General features: G+C 37.7%; 1 protein-coding gene across 2 annotated transcripts; it reads left to right on the top strand.

Moving 5' to 3' along the window:
* The first annotated feature begins 5,990 nt into the window (after window positions 1-5,990).
* On the top strand, window positions 5,991-11,882 carry LOC147558918 (uncharacterized). 2 transcript variants are annotated; one of them, XM_086660673.1, is made up of 5 exons: window positions 5,991-6,517; window positions 8,402-8,514; window positions 8,603-8,974; window positions 10,054-10,741; window positions 11,411-11,882. In XM_086660673.1, the coding sequence occupies exons 1-5, from the start codon at window positions 6,271-6,273 to the stop codon at window positions 11,491-11,493; spliced, it is 1,503 nt and encodes a 500-aa protein (XP_086516799.1). In that variant the 5' UTR covers window positions 5,991-6,270; the 3' UTR covers window positions 11,494-11,882. The 2 variants fall into 2 exon arrangements, with proteins under 2 accessions (XP_086516799.1, XP_086516800.1); XM_086660674.1 differs by lacking the exon at window positions 5,991-6,517 and adding an exon at window positions 6,822-7,885.
* The last annotated feature ends 216 nt before the right edge of the window (window positions 11,883-12,098 follow it).

The raw sequence follows: 12,098 nt of genomic DNA, 5'->3' as shown, positions 1-12,098 counted from the left end.
ACTTAAAAAGAGTGCCAACAATTAACATGTAGAGATTAAGTGCATATGGAGCTTAACCACTGTAAAGAAGATACCACCTTAACCTGAATATCCTACTACTACCATGGCATAGGTGAATGGAAATCAAGATTAGCATCGAGCAAAGAAAATCAAGCAAGAACCAAGTGCATGAAGCAGTGAATAAATTAAACCAAGAAAAAACCCAGAATACTACAAGCTAGTGTTGAACTTCCCTGGTTTTTTATGACCCTCGTTCATGGCGGTGTCTTCTTGTCCATCCATGACGATTGATGTGATTGGTTGTTGAGTCTAAACCTTCATCTTCTAGGGGTTATTTTTCCTGCTAATTGGAACAATCGCTTGATCGGCCTAGGATTTAAGGGGTTAAAATTGATAAATAGCAGATGTGATTTCAAAATGAAATGATAAGGATAATCGAGAGGATGAGAGGGTTTATGTGTGTTTGATTCTCTTATGAAGATTGTTGCTTACTGAAGTAGTTAAAATTTGGGTTTACTCTTGGCTACTAAATGTGGTGTTTGTGAGAGGATACTAGCGGCAAGGTGATGATTATTCGTTTGTGGAATTATGTAAGTAGGTTGGATGAGAATATGTAATTACATGTGGGATTGGGGTAGTAGATTAGGAGAATTTTGATTGTTCTTGGAGTAGTCTAGGGTTTGTTTTTGGGAACAAAAGGGGACTTTCTCGAACAAAATATGTTTTGTGATATAAAAAATTGTTTTTGTAATCTATAACACCAAGGCACACTAAACTCTGAACTTGTACTTGACTCATTGTGCCATTCCATATCGAAAGTTATTATGGGAATTAGATAAATATTTTTTTTTATGAAGTTAGGTTTTTTGCCTTTTTTTATTCATTAATAGCAGTTGTTACATTAGTAATCACCTCAAAGTTCAAAGCTCTTACAATGTAATGTTGTGGTTCATCTATTCCCCACACACCACTAACTTGAGTAGCAAAAGTTTCTTTTGTTAAAGAATTTGCAACACTACTGTGATCCCTTGAAATGTGATAGAACTTCACCTTATTTGTGTATCTTGTTTCATCCCTGATATCATCGATTATGTTACGAACTTGCCAAGGTACATGATCAGATTCAGTTTCACATGCGTGTATGAGACTGTCTTTGAGAAAATCTTCTATGATTACTTTCCTCATTAGTAATCTTTTAACAAGTCGTTGTCCAATCAAGACAGCTTTTGCTTCTGATTGAAGAGCACTACTTGTCATACAATACTCTGTTTCAGCAGCCATGAATGCCTCTTCAAAATGTCCAATCACAACAGCAGAAGTTCCTTCACCATATGTGAAAGCTCCATCAACGTTAATTCGAACTTCATCTCCTAATACATTTGTGTGTTTTGCATGGAGATGTGATTCTTAGACTAGATGTACAATTTTATTTTAACTGGGGATCGGCTAAAAGCACCCGAAAATTGTTGTTAGCAATCGGGGGATGAGATTGACTAAGGTAAATCCCTTTTGACCATAAACATCTATTGGCACGGATCAACCCTTCTGAAACCCAAAGCAAGACTTCGGACTCGGATCAGTCCAAGCCCTTGCTTTGGGTTTCAAATTAGTCACTCTGAAGCTTTGCTTAGGTCTCGGATTGACCGAGAGTATGGTTCCCGAGAATATTTTTAATGGTTGTTTTGGATCAGTCTAACTCCTCATTGTTAATCGATGATGATGGATTTTAAAACAAAGTTGTTTATAATGATAAAGTGTCGATGATCATTCCAAGAAGGAGAAGAGATGAAGAAGAAAGAGAAAAAGAAGAGAAGAAAAAAAATTAAAGTTGGGTGGACTTGGTGCCTCCACAATAGGCACCAAGTTCGTACGAAGTGCTAACAGGCACTTGCGACAAAATAACAATTCCGCGAGTACATTTAGCCGCTCCCTTATAGCTATTTATTAGTTTAGGGATGGACTAATAGTACTAATGTGATTCAAATTCGGACCTTTAATCCAAAAAAAATAGGGTTATTTCTCTAATGGCCCCCAACTTTGTGACCAGCTTCCCGCCTGGCCCCCTACTTTACGAAAAATATCCATGTGGCCCCCTTCCGTTATAACACTGTCACTCTCTCTCCTCCATCATATTTTCTCTCTCTGCCACGTCACGCCACATCATCTTTTACGCCACCTCATCATCTTCTCCGGCATGGGTCGCCGGCCGGCGACCTTCAAATTTTTTTCTCTCTCTCTAAAAAAAAAAACGAGTATGTTCAAGAACAAATCCGTCTGTTCTTGAACAGACTCGAACTCCGGCGAAGGGTTTCCCTTCGCCGGAGTTTAGAGAGAGAGTGAGAGGTGAGAACAAAAAAAAAAATTTTTTTTTTTTTTAGAGAGAGAAAAAAAATTTGAAGGTCGCCGGCCGGAAATTTGGCCGGCCGGCGACCCATGCCGGAGAAGATGATGAGGTGGCGTAAAAGATGATGTGGCGTGACTTGGCAGAGAGAGAAAACATGATGGAGGAGAGAGAGTGACGGTGTTATAAAAGAAGGGGGCCATATGGGTATTTTTCGTAAAGTAAAGGGCCAGGCGGGAAGTTGGTCACAAAGTTGGGGGCCGTTAGGGAAATAATCCAAAAAAATATTTAATGGGTTGAATAAACAGAAGAGAAAATAGAGAAAGAAGCTAGTAACCTTTTGCCATCGCATTGCCACATCATAATGGTTACCCTGTCTCATCATCTCTCTGTAAGTAGAAGTAGAGAGACAAGTACTACTTTTAACCATTTCCCATATCACTGCGACATCAAGAAAAAGACGGCGCATCTATTAACATCAACAATACATAAAGTAGGACCCACATTCAATTTGACATTTCAACCTCGATTCAACAGGTTGGCACTATTTACCTTATTTTTTTTTTTTGTTGAGATTTTACCTTATTTGGTAACCGAACACCTACGAGTAGGGGTGGGAATCGGACGGGTTCGGACGGGCTCGGGCAACTTTGAGCCGGACTCGGGCGGATCGGGCTCGGATAAGCCGAGCCCGCGATAGGGAGTCGGGCGGATCGGGCCGGACAAATTCAACATATTTAGGGCCCGTAGCCCGTCCGAGCCCGCTAGCCCGAGCGGGCTTTGACGGTAACGGGCCGGACGGGCTCGGGTTATTCCAAGAAAAAAAATAAAATAATCAAAACACTTTTTTATAATTTAACAAAAAACCATTTCATTTATAATTATGTGTTTAATTATTATTTTTTTGAAAATTATGTTTTTAGCACCCAATTAATTCTCTGATCTATGAAAAACCCAATCTCTGCATATAATCAACTAGCAACCTCCATTAATGGAAAGTAAAGAGTGAAAAATGAAGAACAAGAGATAAAACCCCATGATGATGAAAATCATAAGTAAAAGCACAAACCCCTTTGCCAAATCCAAAAATCCCATGAACTAAAACAATTGGAGGTAACCCATTTGCATCTTTTCTGTTTCTTCAAGTTCTTCATCTAATCCAACACTCACATCTGGTCTTAACCTAGCAACAAGATCATAAAAACCTAGCAACAAAATCATAAAAACCTAACAACGAATCATAAAACCTAGCAACAAAATATAAAAAACCTAGCAACAAAAAAAAGATCTAAAGATAACCTAGCAAAAAAAAGAACATTACAACAATAGAGATTACAGTAAAACCGAGATCATCGGCGTATACCGAACTTCATCTCATGATTCTAAACTTCATCTCATGATTCTAAAATATTAACCCACATGTAGATTGAAGAAGATAGTGAAGAGAGGGCTTTGATTTTTCAAGAACATCCGTTTTTCCAATCCAATAGTTTTTCTGTGAATCATGGTAATGGGGATTGGAAGATTAGATTTTTGTTTAGGGTTAAGATAAGAATGGAGGCAGAAAGAAAGAGAGAGGCAGAGAAAGAGAGAGGCGGAGAGAGAGGTGGTGGTGACTGGTGATTAGGGTTTTCTGTTTGAGAAACCAATTTATAAGATTCCAAGGGCCATTTATTTAGATCCAACGGCTGACATATAATGTGAAGAGGCACCTATCTCAGCCGTTGGATCTATACTATTGCATGCGGGCTCGGGTAGCGGACGGTCATCGGGCTCGGGTATCGGGCAGGTTCATCGGGCGGGTTTATCGGGCCGGGACTCGGATTTGAGTCCTTGTCCGAGCCCGGCCCTATAAGCCCGAACCATCGGGCCGGGTAAGCCCGGCTCGGTTAACATGCGGGCAGCGGGTCTAAACGGTCCGGGCCGAACGGGCCGGATCCCGGGGTGCCGGACCGTTTTCCCAGCCCTACCTACGAGTTCATAGTTTTTAAGTTTATTAATCAGCTTTTAGAGGCCACAATGAAATTCTATTGCTACAAATCACAAGTTTTTAATGGAATTTTTTGTACTAAAATTATACCAAGATCACATTTTGACAGATAAACAATTTTTTATATATGTATCTCGAAACTAACGAGTCTCTTTTTTTTTTATCTTGGAATCATTAATTACGTAATTAGTTGATAAAATTAAATTCTACTAATTAACTCATGATAAATGGAAAAGTAAGTTATTGCATCGCATCGCGAATTTTGCAATTCCAGATACAATACTATAACAAAGTCGAAAAAAGTGACCCGAAATTCGAACTGAATGACTCAATTATATCGTTGTCTATTTCTTTTAATGGGTTGGAAGTATTTTGATCTCCGCGTTCAGATTTTAGCATATTCTGATCTAGTAAGAAGATGGTTGCTTCAGCCGAAATAAACTGCTTTAGTGGTTGAAAACACTGTAATTTTCTATTCACCTATGTGGGTGACGTTCACATTTTCTTGATGATAACAAAATTATTCTTCCCTATCCAAATGCGAAAATTAGGTTTTAGTTTTATTTTTCGACGAGTTTTATTTCTTCTCCGCCTCTTTCTCTCTCAAATTTATGTTTTTCTTGCATTAATTAAGAAAGACTAGATTGATAACAAAACGAGTTTGAAATTTTTTTTCTACTTTGTTGAACAACATATCATACAACATTCACATTCATTCGATGAAGATCGATCCAGAGAAAAAAACAATATGGAATGTGATTTTCAAATTTATTAGCCACTGTAACAAAAAAGTTACTTGGACAAGAATGAACAAAAAAAAAACGAAAGAATTATTAATGAACAAACAATTGTAGTTTGTTTGATACAAACATTTTGGGCAATGTGACAAACATGTAACCTGAAAAAAATAAAAAATAAAAAATGAAGAACGAACAAGCAAGACAAACTGTTTTTTTTTTTTTTTTTGAAACAAACTGTTTTTTTGCTTGATACAAACAATTTATTCAAGACAAACATTAGTTCCTTCAATTTGTTTAAGACAAACAATAGTTTGTTAACAGTAAACAACAATTGTATTTTCAAGACAAACAGACATTGTTTGGTCGATACAAACTGTTGTTTCTTCGATACAAATAGTTGGATAATCATGTTATCCGAAAAATAAAATATAAAAAAACTGATGTTGTTTATTCTAGGCAAACTCTGGTTTGTTCAAGACGTTGTGTTTTATTGACCACACAAATGAAAAAGTAATAATCATGAACAAAATATTTTGAAAATAATTGTTGGTAAAGGAACGAACAGATAAAAACAACATAAATAGTAGGAAAAAAGACGAAAAAAACCAAAATATAGTCTGTTTTTTAATTAACTCCTTTTGGTAATTTTACACCTAGAACACGGCAAAACAATTAAAAATGTTGATTTTTTTTTGCTATTAACAATCCATTTCCGACCTAATTTCCCATCCCCTCTTATGCTAATTCATTTTTTTTCTCAGGCGCCAAATATAATCAAAAGGTAAAAACTATTAAACTCCCCTGATTAGTAGAGAATTAGACGCGCCTAATATGTACACGCGCGACGCTGAGTGGTTCTCCTTTGTTTTTAGGTTACCAATAAAAACGATGCGTTGATGCGCGTGAGTTTATTTACTTTGTCGCAGTGATATGCTTAAATGCCGCTTTGGTGGCGCAGTTTAATAAACATTACTCCTTGGAACTCAGTAACACAACCAGACTATAGTACTCCTATAGTACTACTACTATTTTCTCTCTCTCTACAATTCCAATTCCCCTCTTTCTCTTTCTCTCTCTAAAATAGTAGCTGAGGGAAAAAGATAAAAACTCAAACAAAAATGGTGAATCGTTTTGTCTAAAATTAGGGTATCTAAAAAGGGATATGAGAAATAACAAGATCTATAAAACAATTATCCATTATGGGTAAAATTGAAGAAGAATCATCACTTTCTTCTTCTTCTTCTTCTTCAGGTGTTGTTGGAATTTCAATCCCAAATGAAAATGTGGATCATAATCCATGTACAAATATCTTCAAATTCGTTCGTTTCAGATGTGTAATTGTTCTTCTTTTTAGTGCTGCTGTTTTTCTTTCTGCTATTTTTTGGTTGCCGCCGTTATATCATTATAGAGATCGAGCGGATCTGGATCCAACCACCTTATTGAAAGGTAAGAATATTCCTATCGATTTCTTGTGTTTGTTTAGGTTTTTTCAGGTTAGGGCATCGATCTGGTTATGGATTGGTTGGAAATTGTAATGATTTGGGTCTAGGGTTTCTAGTAGTTTTCTATAAAATTGGCATGAAACTATGAACGTTTTTCTCCTTTTTGGGGGGTTTTTATTCTGTTTTTGAGTCGATGTTTTATGTGCATTTACCAATTTTAGGTGGTTCTATCGGATTTATAGGATCTATTGACCTGCATTTGGGCATTAATAGAAACTTTGAATCCCTGTGTTTGGGGATTTTTTATCGGATAAGAAATGATAGGAGGTCAAGGAGTTAGAAACTTGTGTCCTAATTTGTGATCCTAATTTTTGTAATAAAAACTAAACTTTTTCGGTGGTTATGACAATTATGCGAATACCCCCAATTGTCCTGTGTTTCTTAGATGGTTTTGGAATTAGAGGGTGTTGAAAACTTGAATGATCCACCGGATCGCTTGAACAGTTCAGGCCGTAGCCTGTTTTTGCACGATTGATTAACCCGAAAAGAAATTGTGAATTGGAGGTTGGTGTTGGCGGGCATGTGGGCTTGTATCTCATTTCTCCATGGATTTAAGTTTGAGTTGGGATCCCATATGCTTTTGCATAGACAGGAATGGAAAACAAGATTGGTTTAGTCAGCAGTCCACTATCAATAGCTGCTAAATGACAATAGGAATGAAGTTGCATGATCACCAATCACCATGTTTGTCTCAACAGTTGACGCAACTTCTTGGCCTCTTGGATTTGGCTTTACGCATTTGAATGACTAATATGTGTCAAAATTCTACTGGTTTGAACAGCGAATCTATCTCCTACTATTAGCTACTGGTTTAAAAATATTCGTAAGGCCCTTAACACAGAGCGAAAGAGGGTCTTTGCATTTTAGGATCCTTAGGTTGTCCCTTGAGCAAAGATGTTTCGAATATAAGATTGATTGGACATGTCATTTGTGTTTCTTGTCCTACAGTAAGCTAAGAGGACAATGATTGTTTTTAGAACTAGAAGGATATGTGAAAACCATCCGTAGGTGGTTAAATCTTTGGACTGTTAACACAGTTTGGGATGGTGATATTAGAAACTTGGAAGATTATGAAAGTTTAGTTGCCCATATCTAGTTCTTTATAATGCTGAAATGAAATCTAATTACTGGTTAAGAGAAAAGTACATCTTGTGATTCCTTCAACACTTTTTAACGTTCAAGGTTGCAATTCTGTGACATTTGATAGATTTCTCTTGGATCATATTCCGGTAGTAGGCTCTGTGAGTGGTAGCATGGGTTTTACTCTACGGATTGCAGGGTGATTATTTTATGCTTATTGACTATGGAGCTGGTATGGGTGGATGTATTAGTTTATTATAGATTTATAACTCAAGATCGTGTTTATCTACTTAAATCATGCTTTAAGAAAATATCTATTACAACCTGAGAAATAGAAAGAACAACAACTGGAGCTCTCTCCTTGTTTGACACAACTTAAACAAAACAAAGAAATCAAACCTTCATGATGAAAATGTCCGCGATTCAATTTGTGGTGGCTAATACTCTTAGGTAGAACATCTGTCTGGAACGGCTCAATTCAGGAAGGAGCACATCCATCACGTATATACGGGAACTCTTCTCTTTTGGTTGATCAGGCGGGTTATATTCAGGCTTCAAATTAAAAATCGGATGTATCTTTGTGTTTTGTGCTTGCTTGTTATATTTGCTTGCTTTTTCATCTTTCCAGAATGTATTTTCTGAAATGATCTTAACAGCTATAATGCTTGCCAATGATCATGCACCGTATATCAAACTTTTAAAATTATCATTTGACACATTATGAGGCTGACATAGATGGATACTTCAGGTCATGATGTAGTGGCGGTGTTCAGACTCCAAAAGCCGGTTTCCTTGCTGAAGGCTAATATTCAGCAGCTTGAGTTCGACATCTTTGAAGAGATTGGCGTTGTCAACTCCACGGTACAAATGCACCTCTCTCTCTCTCTCATGTATTCTCTCTCCCCCCTTTATAATTGTCTCAATTGTTTAACACTTTTAACTGAACCAGGTCAATGTTATATATCTAGAACCCTTGGATGATTCAAACTTCACAAATGTGGTGCTCTCCGTTGACCCAGATACAAAATACTCAGAAATTTCATCAGCTAGCTTAAGTGTATTGAGGGAGTCATTTGGAGCGTTGTTGATGACACCATCATCTCTCCGTTTGACCCAGTCACTGTTTGGTGATCCTATCTCGTTTGAGGTCCTGAAATTTAAAGGAGGAATTACAGTGATCCCTCCACAGAAAGCATTTCTTCTTCAGAAAACACAGATCCTTTTCAATTTCACCTTGAACTTCTCCATTCATCAAATACAACAAAATTTCGGCGAGTTGAAGGGTCAATTGAAGTCAGGCTTGCATCTAAATTCTTATGAGGTTCGATCATTTTCTTCTCCATTTGCTCCATATCTGGCATTCTGGTGCATCTTTTGTGCCGTTCGTACTTCTTAATGGCTAGTGCCACTTTATGTAAAAAGGTAGTAGGAAGCCTTTATGCAAGTTTAGTATAATGAAAATAATTCGTCATAGAACAAGCTCTGAACTTCATTCATAAAAATATAAAAATTAATCTTAAGAACTCTGTGATCTCTAGCCTTGTTTACAGGTGAACAAAATCCTCTAATATTACGTTTATGATTCTTACCCGAGAAATAAAGATAGATCTTAAAAAATACCAACTAAAATACACAAGTGGAGCATAATTAAGAAGCGACGGTCGCAACGGGCTCATCTGTGGTTTGTAAACTCAGCCTCTGTCCGGATGGGGAATCCCCTGCGGGGTATTCTTTTCCCTATTGTCGACGTTAACATGCTCTTCTGTCTACTCCCTGTGGATTGATAGAGAACTTGTATCGTGGAAAGCTAAAACAACATACAAGCGAACAACTTAAAGAGTCACGTGGTGTGGGTCTGACTCGGTTGAATCGAGGCAAGATGGTAGCCTCTTGTTATGTTGTGCTAAGAATTGTAGGTCATGAAAATGCAACAATGAGCCATAGCAGCGTCTATGTTTTTCCACTAACCTGGACACTAAATGACGAGGTGATATGATGGTGATTGGACTTCCTCTTCCAAATCGTGCTAATGAATGTACTGTGGCAAGTGGGTCCTGCCAGTTGGAATAGGTATTGGAGTGGATTGCGTCAGCTCTTAGACACTACAGTCAGGCGTCTGCTTTCTGCTCTTGCGTTTTGCAACTCCAAATATGCACAACTTTTTAAAAGTTAAATCTATCTCATCTTTTATAGCTAGAAAGTAGAAAATTTATATTCATTTTTGAATAGTTCGCTTCGTGCTTGATATTCCAAGATGCACGGATTTGTTTAAATTTTCTTTTTGCAAGCTCTCATAAGAACAGAAAGATAATATGTAAAACATCCTACAACAATGAAATCAGAGAATGAAAATGTAAATCTAGCATATAGTATCTCACTGATGACATTTGTTGAATGCAGAATGTGTATGTTAGCTTGACAAATGTAAACGGGTCAACAGTGGCTCATAATACTACGGTTCAGGCATCGGTTTTGCTGACAGTAGGGAATAATCCTCCACCATTGCCAAGGTTGAAGCAGTTAGCTCAGACAATCAAAGATTCTCCTGCAAGGAACCTTGGCCTCAATAACACTGTATTTGGTAGAGTTAAACAAGTAAGCCTCTCATCAATTTTGCAGCACTCTCTTGAGGGAAATGGCCCATCTGGCTTCCCTTCTCCTAGCCCAACTCCTTTGCCTCATCCGAGGAGTGGTCATCACTACCACCACCACCACCACCGCCATCACCATAACTCTCCGCCTTCTGGGAAGCCTCCTGAGCAGCACCACCATGGTTATCAGAACGCTCCTGCACCTGCACCTCAACGAAATCTCTATGCCAAACCACCATCGGGTTGTGGAATTGGGCGGCTTGGGAAAAACAAGCATCGGTACCTAACTCCTACTGTTTCCCCAGTTGTTGCTCCACGCTGGTATGGTGCCTCTCCAAGTCCTAGTGAACAACCACCAGCTCCACCTCCAAATTTGATTTCTGCATCTTCCCCTTCATCGGATATGATTGCTGCTCCCGTTCCTCGTTCAAGTGAGAATACACCAGATGTAGAACCTCCTGATTTAACGCCGGTGTTCTCACCATTGCCATCTTCCTGTGAGTTCCATCATCATCTCATTTTACTTTCCCTAAAGTCACTTTCGTTTTTTGTCTACATATCATTGGAATCATCCTCTGTTTTTCTTTTATCTATTTAGCGAAATGAAATAATAATGATAGCATAGAGAGGAAAAATCACCATTGTACATATGACAAAAGAGAAGTTGTTTAGGTTTATCTCTGTACAGGAAACTTCTCCTGATGAAAATTTCATGGTGTTACAGTCAGTATAGTTGACCCATATACTGCTTGATAGGTCTATTGTATTTGTTCGGTTTTGTCATATACAATATACAAATTGAGGGTTAGATCTGTTTAAACAGTTTATTAAGATATTGCACATTCAGCCACTTCTCCTAATGGAAATTGGGAGGACAAGACCAGTAATCCAGTTTGTTGTTTTTTTTTCTACAGTTGAAGTTTAAACTAATATTTTTGCTAAGTTTCGGAAGTTTTAGAAATGCCTTAGTTTCCATTGAGTATGATTTCCACGGGGACCATAGTACCATACTGTTCTCACTGTAGGTTAAATTTTAGATTAAGTGCATCGTAATCGGTCAATCATATCTTTTTTGTTTCTTTCAATCTAATGTTATGCACTTGAATTTCTTTTCTCTCGAAGTTTACTTTGCATCTGATGTAACCTAAAATTTACCGATCTTGCAGTTTCCGCAGGTGGTCATGTTTCTTCTCTTCAATGGCCATTTGCACTGGTTCTACCTCTGCTCGCATCTCATTTATTACTATGAGGGTAAAAGAGAAGTGTTCTTTTGTCTTCTAGTTCTGAATAGGCACTTGTGTTTGTGCTGACAAAAACCGGGGATCTTGGTCAGTTTTGCAATGTTTCTGAATATAAAAAAAAGAGACAAATAGAGGGAGCGAGCACCGTAAAGTTGGAGGAACGCAAAAGGGCGTGTCTGACAACAATTATCAAATCGGGTATATTTTGGTTTTGTGTTGTAAATATTTGATTATAATTCAGTCAGCAGACATGTTTTCGGGTCAAAGTCACAGAGCTGGCAGGCCCTTGATACATGTAGTCTTTGCTGTTGCTGTGTATGAATGAATGAATGATATACTCTTCTTTTCTGCAGAAATGTTAAAAATGAGGTAAATGAGCTTCTTCCTATGACGAAAAGATTACAGTGTTATTTTTTTAATTTCTTTTATCAGGGCATGAGTGGCTAGGTCGCCTCTTTTGGACCCAAATCTTTCAGCTTATATCTTATATACACTTGTGCGTATATTCGGCTTAAACCTTGAGCCCAAGTGCTAAACCTAACTGTTGTCGTAGTGCAGTTGATCGAAAGATAGTAAATAACAATTTCATTTAGAAAATCTTTTAACATTATCA

Source organism: Eschscholzia californica, unplaced genomic scaffold, assembly GCF_041429995.1.
Source record: "Eschscholzia californica isolate CP2 unplaced genomic scaffold, dmEscCali1.0.p SCAF_2, whole genome shotgun sequence".
Classification (NCBI taxonomy): domain Eukaryota; kingdom Viridiplantae; phylum Streptophyta; class Magnoliopsida; order Ranunculales; family Papaveraceae; genus Eschscholzia; species Eschscholzia californica.
Note: the sequence above shows the minus strand (reverse complement) of the source record. Positions and strands in the feature narration are given on the sequence as shown.